Genomic DNA, 13189 nt, shown 5'->3' with positions numbered 1-13189 from the left:
TCTCAGTGGCTTCCTCCTCTAGCAGTCACCATCCCTGTAGCAGTCTGGTGTATTAACCCAATGACGGCAAGCAATAATCAGTGGCTTAAGGCTCACTTAAAAAGGATGAAATAATATACATTCAAATAAAGAAAAGATAGATTCAAGGAAGAGGAAGAGGGAACCGAGGGATGTCAATTGTTGTCTCGTCCTCATGTGGCTATGGGGGGGGGGGGGGAGGAAGAGGTAGGAAGAGTGTGAAGTAGGAAGAGTGTGATGAGACAGAAAATGAGAGAGAGACCAACAGAGAGATAGAGCGAGAGAGAGACAGAGCACATGTGCGAAAGGGGAGGAGGGAGAGCGAGGGAGCAAACAGCGGTGGAAGTGGGTGGCGTTCTCTGCTGCAGGGATCTGTCCAGGAGCAGAGCTAGACAGCGGCAATACACAGTAGTACAGAACCGAACAGAACAGAACAGCACAGACGCAGGGCTCCAGCTATAAGCGGCCCAGAGAGGACCAGGCAACACAGAGAGAGAGATTGAGAGAGAGGTATATAAAGATAGAGAACCCGCTGTCCACAGAGACCTCAAGAGGAACACCCCAGAGACTGAGGGAGAGAGAGGGGTGATCAAAAAGACAGAAACACAGAGGGGAGGAGAGAGGAGAGGACACAGGAGAGAGGAGAGGACACAGGAGAGAGGAGAGGACACAGGAGAGAGGAGTGGACACGGCATCTCCACGGACACAGAGAACTTTCTGCAGCGCACGAATCTCTCTACGATGGTCTGCATTCTACGCCTTCCTGAGCCACTCAATTATTAATCTGTCCCTTCTCATCTGATGTTGAAACATAACTTTTCCTTTTAAAAGTCTGAGAGACCGACGTCTGGGTATTTCTTACCTACCAACATATATTTGTTCCTGATACTGCTGGCTGTTTTTCTGTCTGTGCAACAGAACAGGCTTTGGGTCTTACCTGTGTGCTTGAGTGTGTGTGTAAGTTGGTGAGTGTGTGAGTGTGTGAGTCGGTGTGTGAGTCGGTGAATGTTAGTGAGAAAGTGTGTAACTGAGAGTTTGAGTGTATAAGTGATTGAGTGAGTGTTAGTCTGAGTGAGTGAAGGATTGAGTTTTGGATTCAATGTAAGACAGGTACTGTACCTCTAACTTAAAAGCGGCTTCCTCTTTCCTCACAGTTTTCCCCATGAGGATTCTCTAAATGGGACTTTGAAATCTCTACTCTAAGGGCCTCATCAAGAAGATATTTGTTTTCACACTGGATAATTTTAAAGGGTCTTTTGCGTGTAAGGAGACAGTGAAGGAGACATTTCTCCACCTTAGGCTCCTGTCAACTCTTTGAAGGAGGCATTCCTGTCACATATAATGAACCTTTGAGAGACACTTTGTTCTACTCTTCTCTACCCCATCAGGAGTGGGTGAGGAGGACAGTGGCAGATCAGCTCCAGTGAGGCTCCAGTGGCCACGTCGGCCCGTCTCTGTCAGGATGGCTGGCTGTACCTGCCGCTGCAGACAGGGGGTGCTGAAGTTCATTCAGTCTCTACGCAGACTTGTCTCTGGGACGCTTACCAAAGGTACTGCACCCGACCTCATCTAACACGCCTTTACATCCTCTGTTTTCTTTCAGTTCTCTTATTTTCCTTGGCATCCTCTTTTACTCTCACGCCAGCCATGTACTGTAGATATGATATTGTAAAAATTATGCGCGAAAGGAAGTAACTGCGTCTGGTCATTTCCATGTAGAAGGACCCATGAGCACCAACATGTGAAGTTTATCGGAGCATATCAAATTGGGTGTCAAATGACAGCTAAGAGACTATATATACATATTTTTTAAATTAAGGAATATATAACATTTTCAACCATTTGAAATTGTAAAAATGTAGAATAAGCAAAGGCTTTGATTTCTTGTCAAAGTCATTGAAAAGGAGGTTTAGAAAACGGGAAAAAGACTAAAAATGTATCACAAATACATTACCAGTCAAAGGTTTTGGACACACCTACTCATTCAAGGATTTTTCTATATTTTACTATTTCCTACATTGTAGAATAATAGTGAAGACATCAAAACTAAGAAATAACACATATGGAATCATGTAGTCACCAAAAAGGTGTTACGAAAATCAAAACATATTTTAGATTCTTCAAAGTAGCCACCCATTTCCTTCATGCCAGCTTTGAACACACATTCTCTCAACCAGCTTCACCTGGAATGCTTTTCCAACAGTCTTGAAGGAGTTCCCACACATGCTGAGCACTTGTTGGCTACTTTTACTTCACTCTGCAGTCCAACTCATCCCAAACCATCTCGATTGGTTTGAGGTTGGGTGATTGTGGAGGCCAGGTCATCTGATGCAGCACTCCATCACTCTCCTTCTTGGTCAAATAGCCCTTACACAGCCTGGATGTGTCTTTTGGTTCATTGTCCTGTTGAAAAACAATTGATAGTACCACTAAGCGCAAACCAGATGGGATAGTGCTGCAGAATGCTGTGGTAGCCATGCTGGTTAAGTGTGACTTGAATTATAAATAAATCACTGACAGTTTCACCAGCAAAGCACCCCCACCCCATCACACCTCCTCCTCCATGCTTCACGGTGGGAACCACACATGCGGAGATCATCCTTTCACCTACTCTGCGTCTCACAAAGACATGGCGGTTGGAACCAAAAATCTCAAATTTGGACTCATCAGACCAAAGGACAGATTTACACTGCTATAATGTCCATTGCTCATGTTTCTTGGCCCAAGCAAGTCTCTTCTTATTATTGTTGTCCTTTAGTAGTGGATTAATGTCAGCAATTCAACCATGAAGGCCTGATTCACGCAGTCTCCTCTGAACTGTTGATTTTGAGATGTCTGTTACTTGAACTCTGTGAAGCATTTATTTGGGCTGCAATTTCTGAGGCTGGTAACTCTAATGAACTTATCCTCTGCAGCAGAGGTAACTTTGGGTCTTCCTTTCCTGTGGTGGTCCTCATGAGAACCAGTTTCATCATAGTGCCTGATGGTTTTTGCGACTGACCTTCATGTCTTAAAGTAATGATGGACTATTGTATCTTTTTGCTTATTTGAGCTGTTCTTGCGATAATATGGACTTGGTATTTGACCAAATAGGGATATCTTCTGTATACCACCCCTACCTTGCCACAACACAACTGATTGGCTCAAATGTATTAAGAAGGAAAGAAATTCCACAAATTAACTTTTAACAAGGCATATCTGTTAATTGAAATGTGACTACCTCATGGTGACTACCTCATTCCAGGTGACTACCTCATGGTGACTACCTCATTCCAGGTGACTACCTAATGAAGCTGGTTGATAGAATGCCAAGAGTGTGCAAAGCTGTCATCAAGCAAAGGGTGGCTACTTTGAAGAATCTCAAATGTAACAAAATGTTTTGATTTGTTTAACACTCTTTTGGTTACTGTGTGATTCCATAGGTGTTATTTCATAGATATGATGTAGAAAATAGTAAAATCGCAAAACATGGTTGGGTCACCTGCTTACTGTCCTACCGTCCACTGGCGTACTGTTCGGCTGATAACTGTTTGCTTTCTCTTCTGGTCGTCTGGTGGTCAAAGTAAGAGTATGAAAAGTCTGGACAACCCCTACCTCGCTCTCTTTCTCTTCTCTCTCCCTTCAGTTAATGTCACCTCTCCCATCTCTTACTGACACCTACCCATGAGCCCCCTCTCTTTCCATTTACTTTAACCAGAACCCTCACCCCCTGAGCACCGGCCAACACAGGATGTTCATGGACGTTGAAAAGTAGTTGAAATTTGGGCAGTCCGCCCTGGCCTTGATTTCAACGTCCACAGACGTCGCTTTTTGGTCCTTCATTTGGCCCAAACCAAATCTGAACCAATTAAAGATGTCTGTATTTCACAGGTTTGGACAGCACAGTACAGTACTGTATAGTACATTGATTTGATGACAGTTCAGTACAGTACAGAAAAGTAGAGTATAGTTCAGTAGAGTACAGTCCTATACTGTACTGTACTGTTAATTAGAGTATAATATAGTGGAGTAGAGTTCAGTACACAGCAGAGCAAACTAGAGTTGAATACACTATAAAGTACTGTCATGACGTTGGCCTGGGGGGTAGGTTTATGACCATCATAAATACCTCTTCCCCCCTTTTTCCTCTCTCTACTCTACTGAGGTTAGATTTGCAAAACCTTTGGTTAACATAGAGATTCTGGGAACATCAGAAGGTGGGGGTATATGAACTATATTCTGGTAATCCGAAACAATGGAACATATACGGTGGTACTTAATGAATATGATGTCAGTTCGGTTGTCATCTGAGACATTCTCATCAATGAAACTTTGACACCAGCTAGGTGCTGGGTCAAGCCTTAGGCTGACAGTAGAAAACAGCAGTATCACATCAAACCATTGATGCCACTATATGCCACTATGCCACTCTGACTAATACAGCTCCTCTTATCACATACAGTCTATTGTCCATTTCATCTTCGTCTTTCTCACACTGTCCAATCTACCCGGTGTCCTCAGAGGGCTAAGAGACTGGCTGTAGGCATGGGTTCAGGATCCTCAGAGGACTAGGAGACTGGCTGTAGGCACGGCCTCAGGATCCTCAGAGGACTAGGAGACTGGCTGTAGGCACGGGCTCAGGATCCTCAGAGGACTAGGAGACTGGCTGTAGGCACGGGTTCAGGATCCTCAGAGGACTAGGAGACTGGCTGTAGGCACGGCCTCAGGATCCTCAGAGGACTAGGAGACTGGCTGTAGGCACGGCCTCAGGATCCTCAGAGGACTAGGAGACTGGCTGTAGGCACGGCCTCAGGATCCTCAGAGGACTAGGAGACTGGCTGTAGGCACGGGTTCAGGATCCTCAGAGGACTAGAAGACTGGCTGTAGGCACGGGCTCAGGATCCTCAGAGGACTAGGAGACTGGCTGTAGGCACGGGCTCAGGATCCTCAGAGGACTAGGAGACTGGCTGTAGGCACGGGCTCAGGATCCTCAGAGGACTAGGAGACTGGCTGTAGGCACGGCCTCAGGGTCTTCAGCTTCAGTTTCTTCAACGAAGACTAATGAAGTCATTCAGCCTCTGGCAACTGGTCTGTGTTCTCAATGATCTCACCTGCTGAATAAGAAGGAAACAACCTGTCCGCTTCCTCTCTTACTCTGGGCTGGAACATCTACACTACAGACAATCCATCAGTGCCAAATGAACCAGGCATTATTAGATGGCAGTTCAATTAAAACCCAATTGTGAACTTTTCACTGAAGGGATGTCTAATCAAATGGGGGCCATCGCGCTCTCCCAGAAGTTCGGTTGGTGTGTAAAACCCCTGAATTCAGATTAGCAAATAGGTGTGAGGGGTCCCCAGGAGGGATTTCTGGCATAGCCTGATAAAACTCACTGGTAGTGTGTCAGGGATGAGCATTCCTTCCCTCTCTCTCTAGGTGCCATGGTCGGTTACCATGGTGGTGTGTCTGTGTTGGATGGTGTTTTACGGTGAGCGAAAGCGAGGCTAGCTCTTATTTATCACCCTGGTTTACAGCTCTGTGTGACAGTAAGCTCTGGAAGATAATGAAAAAGTGCTTGACATTTTCAGAGAATGACCATGCGATCAATCTGGCTGTTTTGGGAAGGGTACAGGTGTAAAACCACTTCACTCACGCGTTGGATAAAGCATTGCGTGTGTGTATGTGTGGGTGTGTTTCCTTGTGTTTGAGTCAGTGTGTGTGTGTTTTGGATTCTAAACCGGAATTCATGCAGGACTAAGACCTTCCTCTTCCTGCCCTCTCCTCGAGGCTGAAGCCGCAATTGAAGTGTCCGTTTACAAAATGTGCCTCACTGCTTCCATTTCAAGGTTCTCTTTCTCTCCCTCGCTCTCCTTCCCACTAAGTACCATTACCTTGTTTACTGTATCCTCTGTCCTTTCATCCTCTCATTACAAATATTCCAATTCCAGCCAAGATGATTCCCTCTTCTCTCACATGGCACCACTGGAATATTCTGGTGCCAAATCGTCTCCGGCAGAGTCTTACGTAAATGTAACATTAGATCCTGCAAGCCTTTATTCAGGCCCACCACACTGGCACACAACCCCCCCCCCCCCTTCTACCTCTTATCTTCCCTCCCATAATGAGCAAATAATGACTGCATGATGATTATGTGTGTGTATATTTCTGTAGGTTTTTGTGTATTTCTGCAAGAGTGTCTGTAGGTGTATGCCTGGGATGCATCGTAACCTCAGGCATAAGCACAAGCAATGCTGATAGGAGGTATCTCAGGTCAGGTCCTATCTGCAGGCTGCATGGGCCTGGCTGGCGTGCCATGGGACTGCTGCTCTGCTACACCACTCATCCAGTCATCCGCTCAGATACACTCAGAGAGAGCATGGGAGAGATGGAGTGAAAAAAGGAGAGTGCCCTGCCTTCCTGGACTGTATTTGGATTGCTATATATGACGAGTATTGGTGTGTGTGTGTGTGTGTGTGTGTGTGTGTGTGTGTGTGTGTGTGTGTGTGTGTGTGTGTGTGTGTGTGTGTGTGTGTGTGTGTGTGTGTGTGTGTGTGTGTGTGTGTGTGTGTGTGTGTGAGAGAGAGAGCCCTTTCTAATCACAGCAGGCCCTAAACAACAGTAAAGGTCCATGTTTTCTATTCAACCCTTTGAGGGTTGTATGGACCATTAATTAAGGGCATGTTTTTTGTCTCCATTTAAATGGCTGTATGATGTGCAATATATATATATATATATATATCATTTTACTTATTTGATCACTTAATTCCCTCCATGTACATTGTGAAGACAAGGTGTAAATATTTCCTGAAACATTATCCAGTGATTGCTGGTGTTCTGTACCTTGTGTTTGGCGCATAACATCCCAGTCTCACGGTGCAAATGTGTCCATTGGACTGTGGCAGATCTGATTTGTTCAGGCATATCTAAACTGCTGAATTAATAAATAAATAAATGCCAAACTAATTACCATAGACATGTGAGTGAGCTGTAGCAGTTACCATGGTTATGGTTAACAGTTATTTTTTTGAAAGACCTTTCAGGGGTCTTGAGGGGGAAGCTTGAGGGAGTGAAGCGAGACATTGAAGTGAGAGTGAGAGCAACAAGAGAGGCGCTGCTGACTGCACCTTCTGCCCAGTCACTCAGCTCTCTCCCAGAGGATTATGGGTAAAGTTGGGCGTCTCTTTCTTTTGAGAGACCAGAGGAGCACAAACTGAACACACACTCACACACTTGGACGCAAACAGAGACAAAGACACATTCTCTCACGAACATGCAAACACAACAAAGGGTCTTACGCACTAATACACACAGATACACACACACACACTCACAGAAAAACCCACATGACACACTTCAAATGGGCCCACATTCCTTGATACGGGCACATCTACGTTCCTATAAAGGTTATACGGTCTGATCACGCACATTGGCATACACTCGGGTGAGTTTAGTTAGAACATCTGGACTCAGGTCCCCACTGGTTGGGGTGTGGGGCCACAGCAAGGTCATTTGTCCCCCTCCATTATATCCTAGCCCCGCCCTTACACCCTGGCTAGACTGGCCACATTGCGTGCAAGAGCATTGCACCATAAATGTATGCGTATATGTTATTCAATCATTTCATCTACATCTGCGTTGCTAAAATATAACTTATTTCTATTTGAGACACTTGACACGAAGCGAGTACTGCCTCTCCCATCTCCGTATTGGTTTTCACAAAGATACAAACCCACGTGGCTGCTTGAAAGATGTCACAAGGAGAGATTAATCAAAGACAACTAAATAACAACTCAAATCTTTGGAGGAATCGTTTTAATAGAGAAACACACAATTGTGTTCTACAAAGAACCAGCTGAAAAGTGGACCATACTGTATGCATGTCAGATATAATGACAAACCAATATTAATCTCCCAGAACAAACTAGCTAGCAACAGCTAGCTAGCTAAATATACATGAATGTTTCATGTGTGCTTCGACCTGCCCTAAAATGAATATAATTGATTCACAGTTGGTTTTGGTATTTTAACTTGATGGTGTCTGGTGGGGAGAGACAAAATCCTCATGTGCACGATGATGTACACGGCATGTTGAACCAAGGTGTTAGGTATTTAATCCCCCTCTCTCTTACCCCCAGTTGCTCTCTGCAGCATCACTCTTCCCCCTAACCATCATGACCATGCTCTCCCCCATCTACCACCGCAGGTACAGTGACATTCTTTGACTCTTCATACCCACTGTGACTCAACCTTCTCTACAGTACATCCACCTGAACGCCCGGCTCACTTAAGATGTACACAGGCGACTTTCCTTTCTTCTCCTCCACTTACACCCCTCTCTCTCTCTCTCTCTCTCTCTCTCTCTCTCTCTCTCTCTCCCCCTCTCTCGCTCTCTCTCTCTCTCCCCCTCTCTCTCTCCCTCTCTCTCTCTCTCCCCCCTCTCTCTCTCTCTCTCTCTCTCCCCCCCCCCCCCTCTCTCTCTCTCTCTCTCTCTCTCTCTCTCCTCTCTCTCTCTCTCTCTCTCTCTCTCTCTCATGGTAGTAGATTGAAGCTGACAGTGTGCACGTCACCACTTTTAATTTTTAAATCCTTTCTCCTCCCTTTTTACGTAATCTCATTCCCTCTCAGTTTATTTATATATCTGGCCTCCTCTCTCTCTCTCTCTCTCTCTCTCTCTCTCTCTCTCTCTCTCTCTCTCTCTCTCTCTCTCTTAAACACTGCCCTCATTTCTATCTCTCTCCTATACATCTTGTTTTTTCTCTCCGTCTCCTTTGGCCTATCCTCATTTGCCATCAGTATGGTACTGTATATTACAGTACAGTTTGGTATAGTGTAGTATGGTACGGTACATTACAAAATGATATAGTATATAATGAAATAGAGAAAAAATCCACTCTTTGTTTTGTACAATTTCAATAAACTGTATGTACGTGTGGTATTCCATTCGCTTATAAGGAAATGAGATGCCCTGGCTTGAAGTGGTGGTGACAGGAAGACTACTGTAAAGCTACTGAAATTGTGTGCTATGCTGCCATCTGTTGGTCATGAATTTGCACCACAGCAACGTGTTACCACAGTAAGTGCGTGTTTCTGTGTTCTCGGGTGTTTGTATGTGTTTTTGATGTGCTAAGTATGTATGCTTGATTGTAATACAACTCGTAGAATCTACACAGCTTTGGTAGAGATAAATTGATCTGTTAGATGCAACTCTCCTGCTCCTGCTCTATCAGGGGCCATGGAGAATGGAGAATGGCATTGAGTGAGAGACAATATCTGAAACAGAGTGAAACCAAACAGAATAGAATACGGAATAGGGGGTCATTTGAGTGTATGCTATAGGGTGAGTGTATGCTATAGGGTGAGTGTATGCTATAGGGTGAGTGTATGTATGTGAGAGATAGTTTGAATTGGATAGGTGTGAAAAAGAAAATGTTTCGACTATGAGAGAGAGAGAGAGAGAGAGAGAGAGAGAGAGAGAGAGAGAGAGAGAGAGAGAGAGAGAGAGAGAGAGAGAGAGAAAATGTAAATAAATGATAAGAAAAAGACAGGAAAGGGGAACATAGAGAGAGCGTCGGGCTACGGGTGAATATTTATGAATGGAGAGCGGAAGCCTGAGTGTACTGTCCCACTCTTCCTGTAGTATTTAACGATTAACCTCCCATTAAAGTGTCTGATTAATCCTGATGGATTCAACTCCCTTAAAAGAAAGGTCACATTAAATTAAATATGTAGAGGGCAAAGACTCAGGGAATCTTAGTTCATGTCTCAACAGTAGTACGTCTGGATGCCTTGTAGAGGGAAAAGACTCAGGGGATCTTAGTCCATGTCTCAACAGTAGTATGTCTGGATGCCTTGTAGAGGGCAAAGACTCAGGGGATCTTAGTCCATGTCTCAACAGTAGTATGTCTGGATGCCTTGTAGAGAGAGGAAAAAGACTCAGGGGATCCTAGTCCATGTCTCAACAGTAGTACGTCTGGATGCCTTGTAGAGGGCAAAGACTCAGGGGATCTTAGTCCATGTCTCAACAGTAGTATGTCTGGATGCCTTGGTTCTTTTCTCTCGTTCATCCACTCAGGTATTCATGTCTGATATCACTATTGAATAGCTAGAATCATTCAGAAAGAGTCATGATCCAATAGTAGAGACTAGTAGAGAGCACCGTCATTATAAACCAATTACAGACTCTCTCCTCCTGACTCATCTCTGCTGGTTGGTTTCCCTGTCCTCACTGTCCCCAGGACCCAGTGTGCAGAGAGGGACAACGTGGGCAGAGCAGGAGGGGGAGAGATGTTAAGGTTAAGGTGAGAGCAAGAGGAGAGCGACAGAGAGATGTAAGGATGAGAGTTCTTGTATGGACAGATTAAAGGGGGTTTAATGGAGGCCCAGAAGCACTAAGGCTTTGTTACACATTTGGCCTCTGACAGTACCATCCACGTAGACAGGGAAGAAATGAAAACGCTCATATTTCCTCCCTGATCTCTAACACTCCCTCCTCTCTTTGAGGCTATTTTCTCATCTAATCATCGGTTTCTTTATCCCCCTTTCTCAGTCTTTACCTCTTGCCCTCATTGAAATAGTCTCTACCAACTCATAACCGTTTCTCCCTCACAACATTACACCACCAAAAGTGAACCAGAGACATGGTCTCAAATGTTATTGGTTTTTCCTCCAAATAACCATTGTTCAGTGTACACTCCAATCTGTATTGTCCTGGTGTGTGGTCATCCCTCTGTTCTTCCCGTAGGGGGACATCGAGTCAGTGACACAGATGAACACTCCTCCTTTGACCTCCTCCCAGGGGATTGTAATGAACTATCTCATTTCATCTCTGCTCCGCTCTCTCCTCGGTGTGTGAGGGCCACCGAGTGTGTGTGACCCTGAGAGGTCCATAAAATAGCGAGTGTGGGGCAATGTTCATTGGCAAAGGGTAGAGGAACTATTTCTGTGAAGACTTACGAATGAGCATGTGTGGAGACAAATGACAGGACAAACGACAGGACATGGGCAGGAGCGAGCGTTCAAGGCTGTGTTGTTAATTAATCTGCTCACAACTTTTCGTTGTCGCGTCACACTTTAGTTTGCTGCATTTGAATGAGCACGTTGCCCATTTGTTTCCAAGTATGTTGTGTTTATTAATGCCGTTGACTTTTATGAATGACAGACAGGCGACAGGAAGGGATGAAGGGTTCTCAAGGGGGAAACTGTGAAGAGAAACCCATTGATTTATCACGCAAAAAAAATGTCCCCTTCAAGTCTTCAGGGATTGTGTGAGATAGAGGGTAAACGGAGAATTGAGGCGAGAAGAAGAACATATGTAATCAAATGTCAAATGTCCCACTTAAATCACAATGTGTGACTTGGCCTGTGTGTGTGTGTGTGTGTGTGTGTGTGTGTGTGTGTGTGTGTGTGTGTGTGTGTGTGTGTGTGTGTGTGTGTGTGTGTGTGTGTGTGTGTGTGTGTGTGTGTGTGTGTGTGTGTGTGTGTGTGTGTGTGTGTAACTCCCTGTGGACGTGTGACACTTTTATCCATAACCTCCTCTCCTCACTCCCATCTCTCCCACTTATCGCCGTGTGCAACACACGCAGCCCTCTTTATCCACAACATAGAAAGTAGAGGAGGAGGAACTAGAGAGGAGGATTCAGGGAGCAGAAAAACAAGTTCGGAGAGAGAGAGGGGAGAGAGGAAGAGCGAAGATCACAGCATTTTGAAACAAAGACCACGGTTTACCGCAGAGAGAAGCACACACTGGTGTAAGAGAACAGCAGGGGCTGAGAACCGCCTGTAGAGGGGTAGAGAACAGCAGGGGCTGAGACCCGCCTGTAGAGGGGTAGAGAACAGCAGGGGCTGAGACCCGCCTGTAGAGGGGTAGAGAACAGACTAACAGCAAGGAACTCAGAAAGACAGTGAAGGAGAGAGGCAGAGAAATCCAAAGTCTTGAGAAGAGAAGAGGACCTAGACATTGAGATGGGGGTTGTGCTGGGGACTTTCTCCGTGCACACCAAACAGGTCGACTACAGAAGACGAGGTATGAGAACACCTGAACATGTGTGTGTGTGTGTGTAGACACATGAGGAGTTCTAGACCAAGTCAATAGCACAGCACTCTCCAAGAGATGCATTTCAGAGGTTTATTATAACCTGTTTACCTATTGATTGTTCATTGAGGATTCAGCACATCAGTCAGCACATCAGTCTTTAAACACATTACAACTTTTATGTGTGAGCACTGTGTGCATTTGATTTAGAGGAGTTACTTTGTGTTAGTGTGTTTAATGCCGTATGAGGCTACCAAACCAAGCATGTTTTAGGGCAGTTTGTGTGTGTGTGTGTGTGTGTGTGTGTGTGTGTGTGTGTGTGTGTGTGTGTGTGTGTGTGTGTGTGTGTGTGTGTGTGTGTGTGTGTGTGTGTGTGTGTGTGTGTGTGTGTGTGTGTGTGTGTGTGTGTGTGTGTGTGTGTGTGTGCGTGTGCGTGTTCGTGCGTGCGTGCGTGTGTGTGTGTGTGTGATGTATGTTGTGGTGGCGTTTCTGTATATTTTCCCTATGTTTTGGGCCATTATCAAAGTGTTACAAAGTCTCTTCGTGGTTACAATTGGCTGCGAGCTGTTTTGAATGGAAAGAGAGGGAGTGAGACAGTGCCAGTAGAAAGCAGAGAAAGAGAGGTGAAGAGGCTGTTAACACGAGATGAGAAGGGGAGATACAGGAAGAGAAGGGTGGGAGAGTCGGATGGTTACACATCCATGATTATTCACGCCTTGATGTTTAATTCATCGCTGCTGTATGTATGAATACACACTCACTCACTCTCACACTTGCACACACACGCAGGCACACACAAACAGCCTCTCATGACTTGCTCGGTTTGGTAACCAAGACCCTACCTTTCAAGTGAAAGTGTGCGTGTAACCTGTTGACGTTCAGATGGTTGTCTATACTACTCTACTGTATATGGTGCTACAGATACACTGTCTGATCATCTATTTCTGCTGGTCAAGCAATGGTGACACACAGGACGGTGTTAGGAATTAGTGGAGAAACACTGATCTATTGTCAAAACTGAGATGAATACAAAGGGCATCTGACAGAGCCCGAGGATAACCAAAACACCAACTGATTTCATGGGAATGCCTAATATAGTAGATATTGGCTATTGGACCACTTCTTATCATAGTTAACATAGTCAACATCCCTTCCACAGG

The 13189-nt window shown here is 45.1% G+C and overlaps 1 protein-coding gene across 3 annotated transcripts in view; it reads left to right on the top strand.

The window, feature by feature from the left end:
• The first annotated feature begins 333 nt into the window (after window positions 1-333).
• The window catches only part of LOC109872502 (Kv channel-interacting protein 1), a 34089-nt gene continuing 21233 nt past the window's right edge, over window positions 334-13189 (top strand). The window contains exons 1-2 of one of the 3 annotated variants that reach the window (XM_031808292.1): window positions 334-762; window positions 1407-1568. In XM_031808292.1, the coding sequence (XP_031664152.1) occupies window positions 1481-1568 (88 nt within the window). In that variant the 5' untranslated portion in view covers window positions 334-762; window positions 1407-1480. Of the gene's footprint in view, window positions 1569-11524; window positions 12021-13189 lie in introns of those variants that run through there. The other 2 variants (XM_020463762.2, XM_031808293.1) reach the window with 2 other exon arrangements.

This window comes from Oncorhynchus kisutch, linkage group LG28 (genome assembly GCF_002021735.2).
Source record: "Oncorhynchus kisutch isolate 150728-3 linkage group LG28, Okis_V2, whole genome shotgun sequence".
Taxonomy (NCBI): domain Eukaryota; kingdom Metazoa; phylum Chordata; class Actinopteri; order Salmoniformes; family Salmonidae; genus Oncorhynchus; species Oncorhynchus kisutch.
Note: the sequence above shows the minus strand (reverse complement) of the source record. Positions and strands in the feature narration are given on the sequence as shown.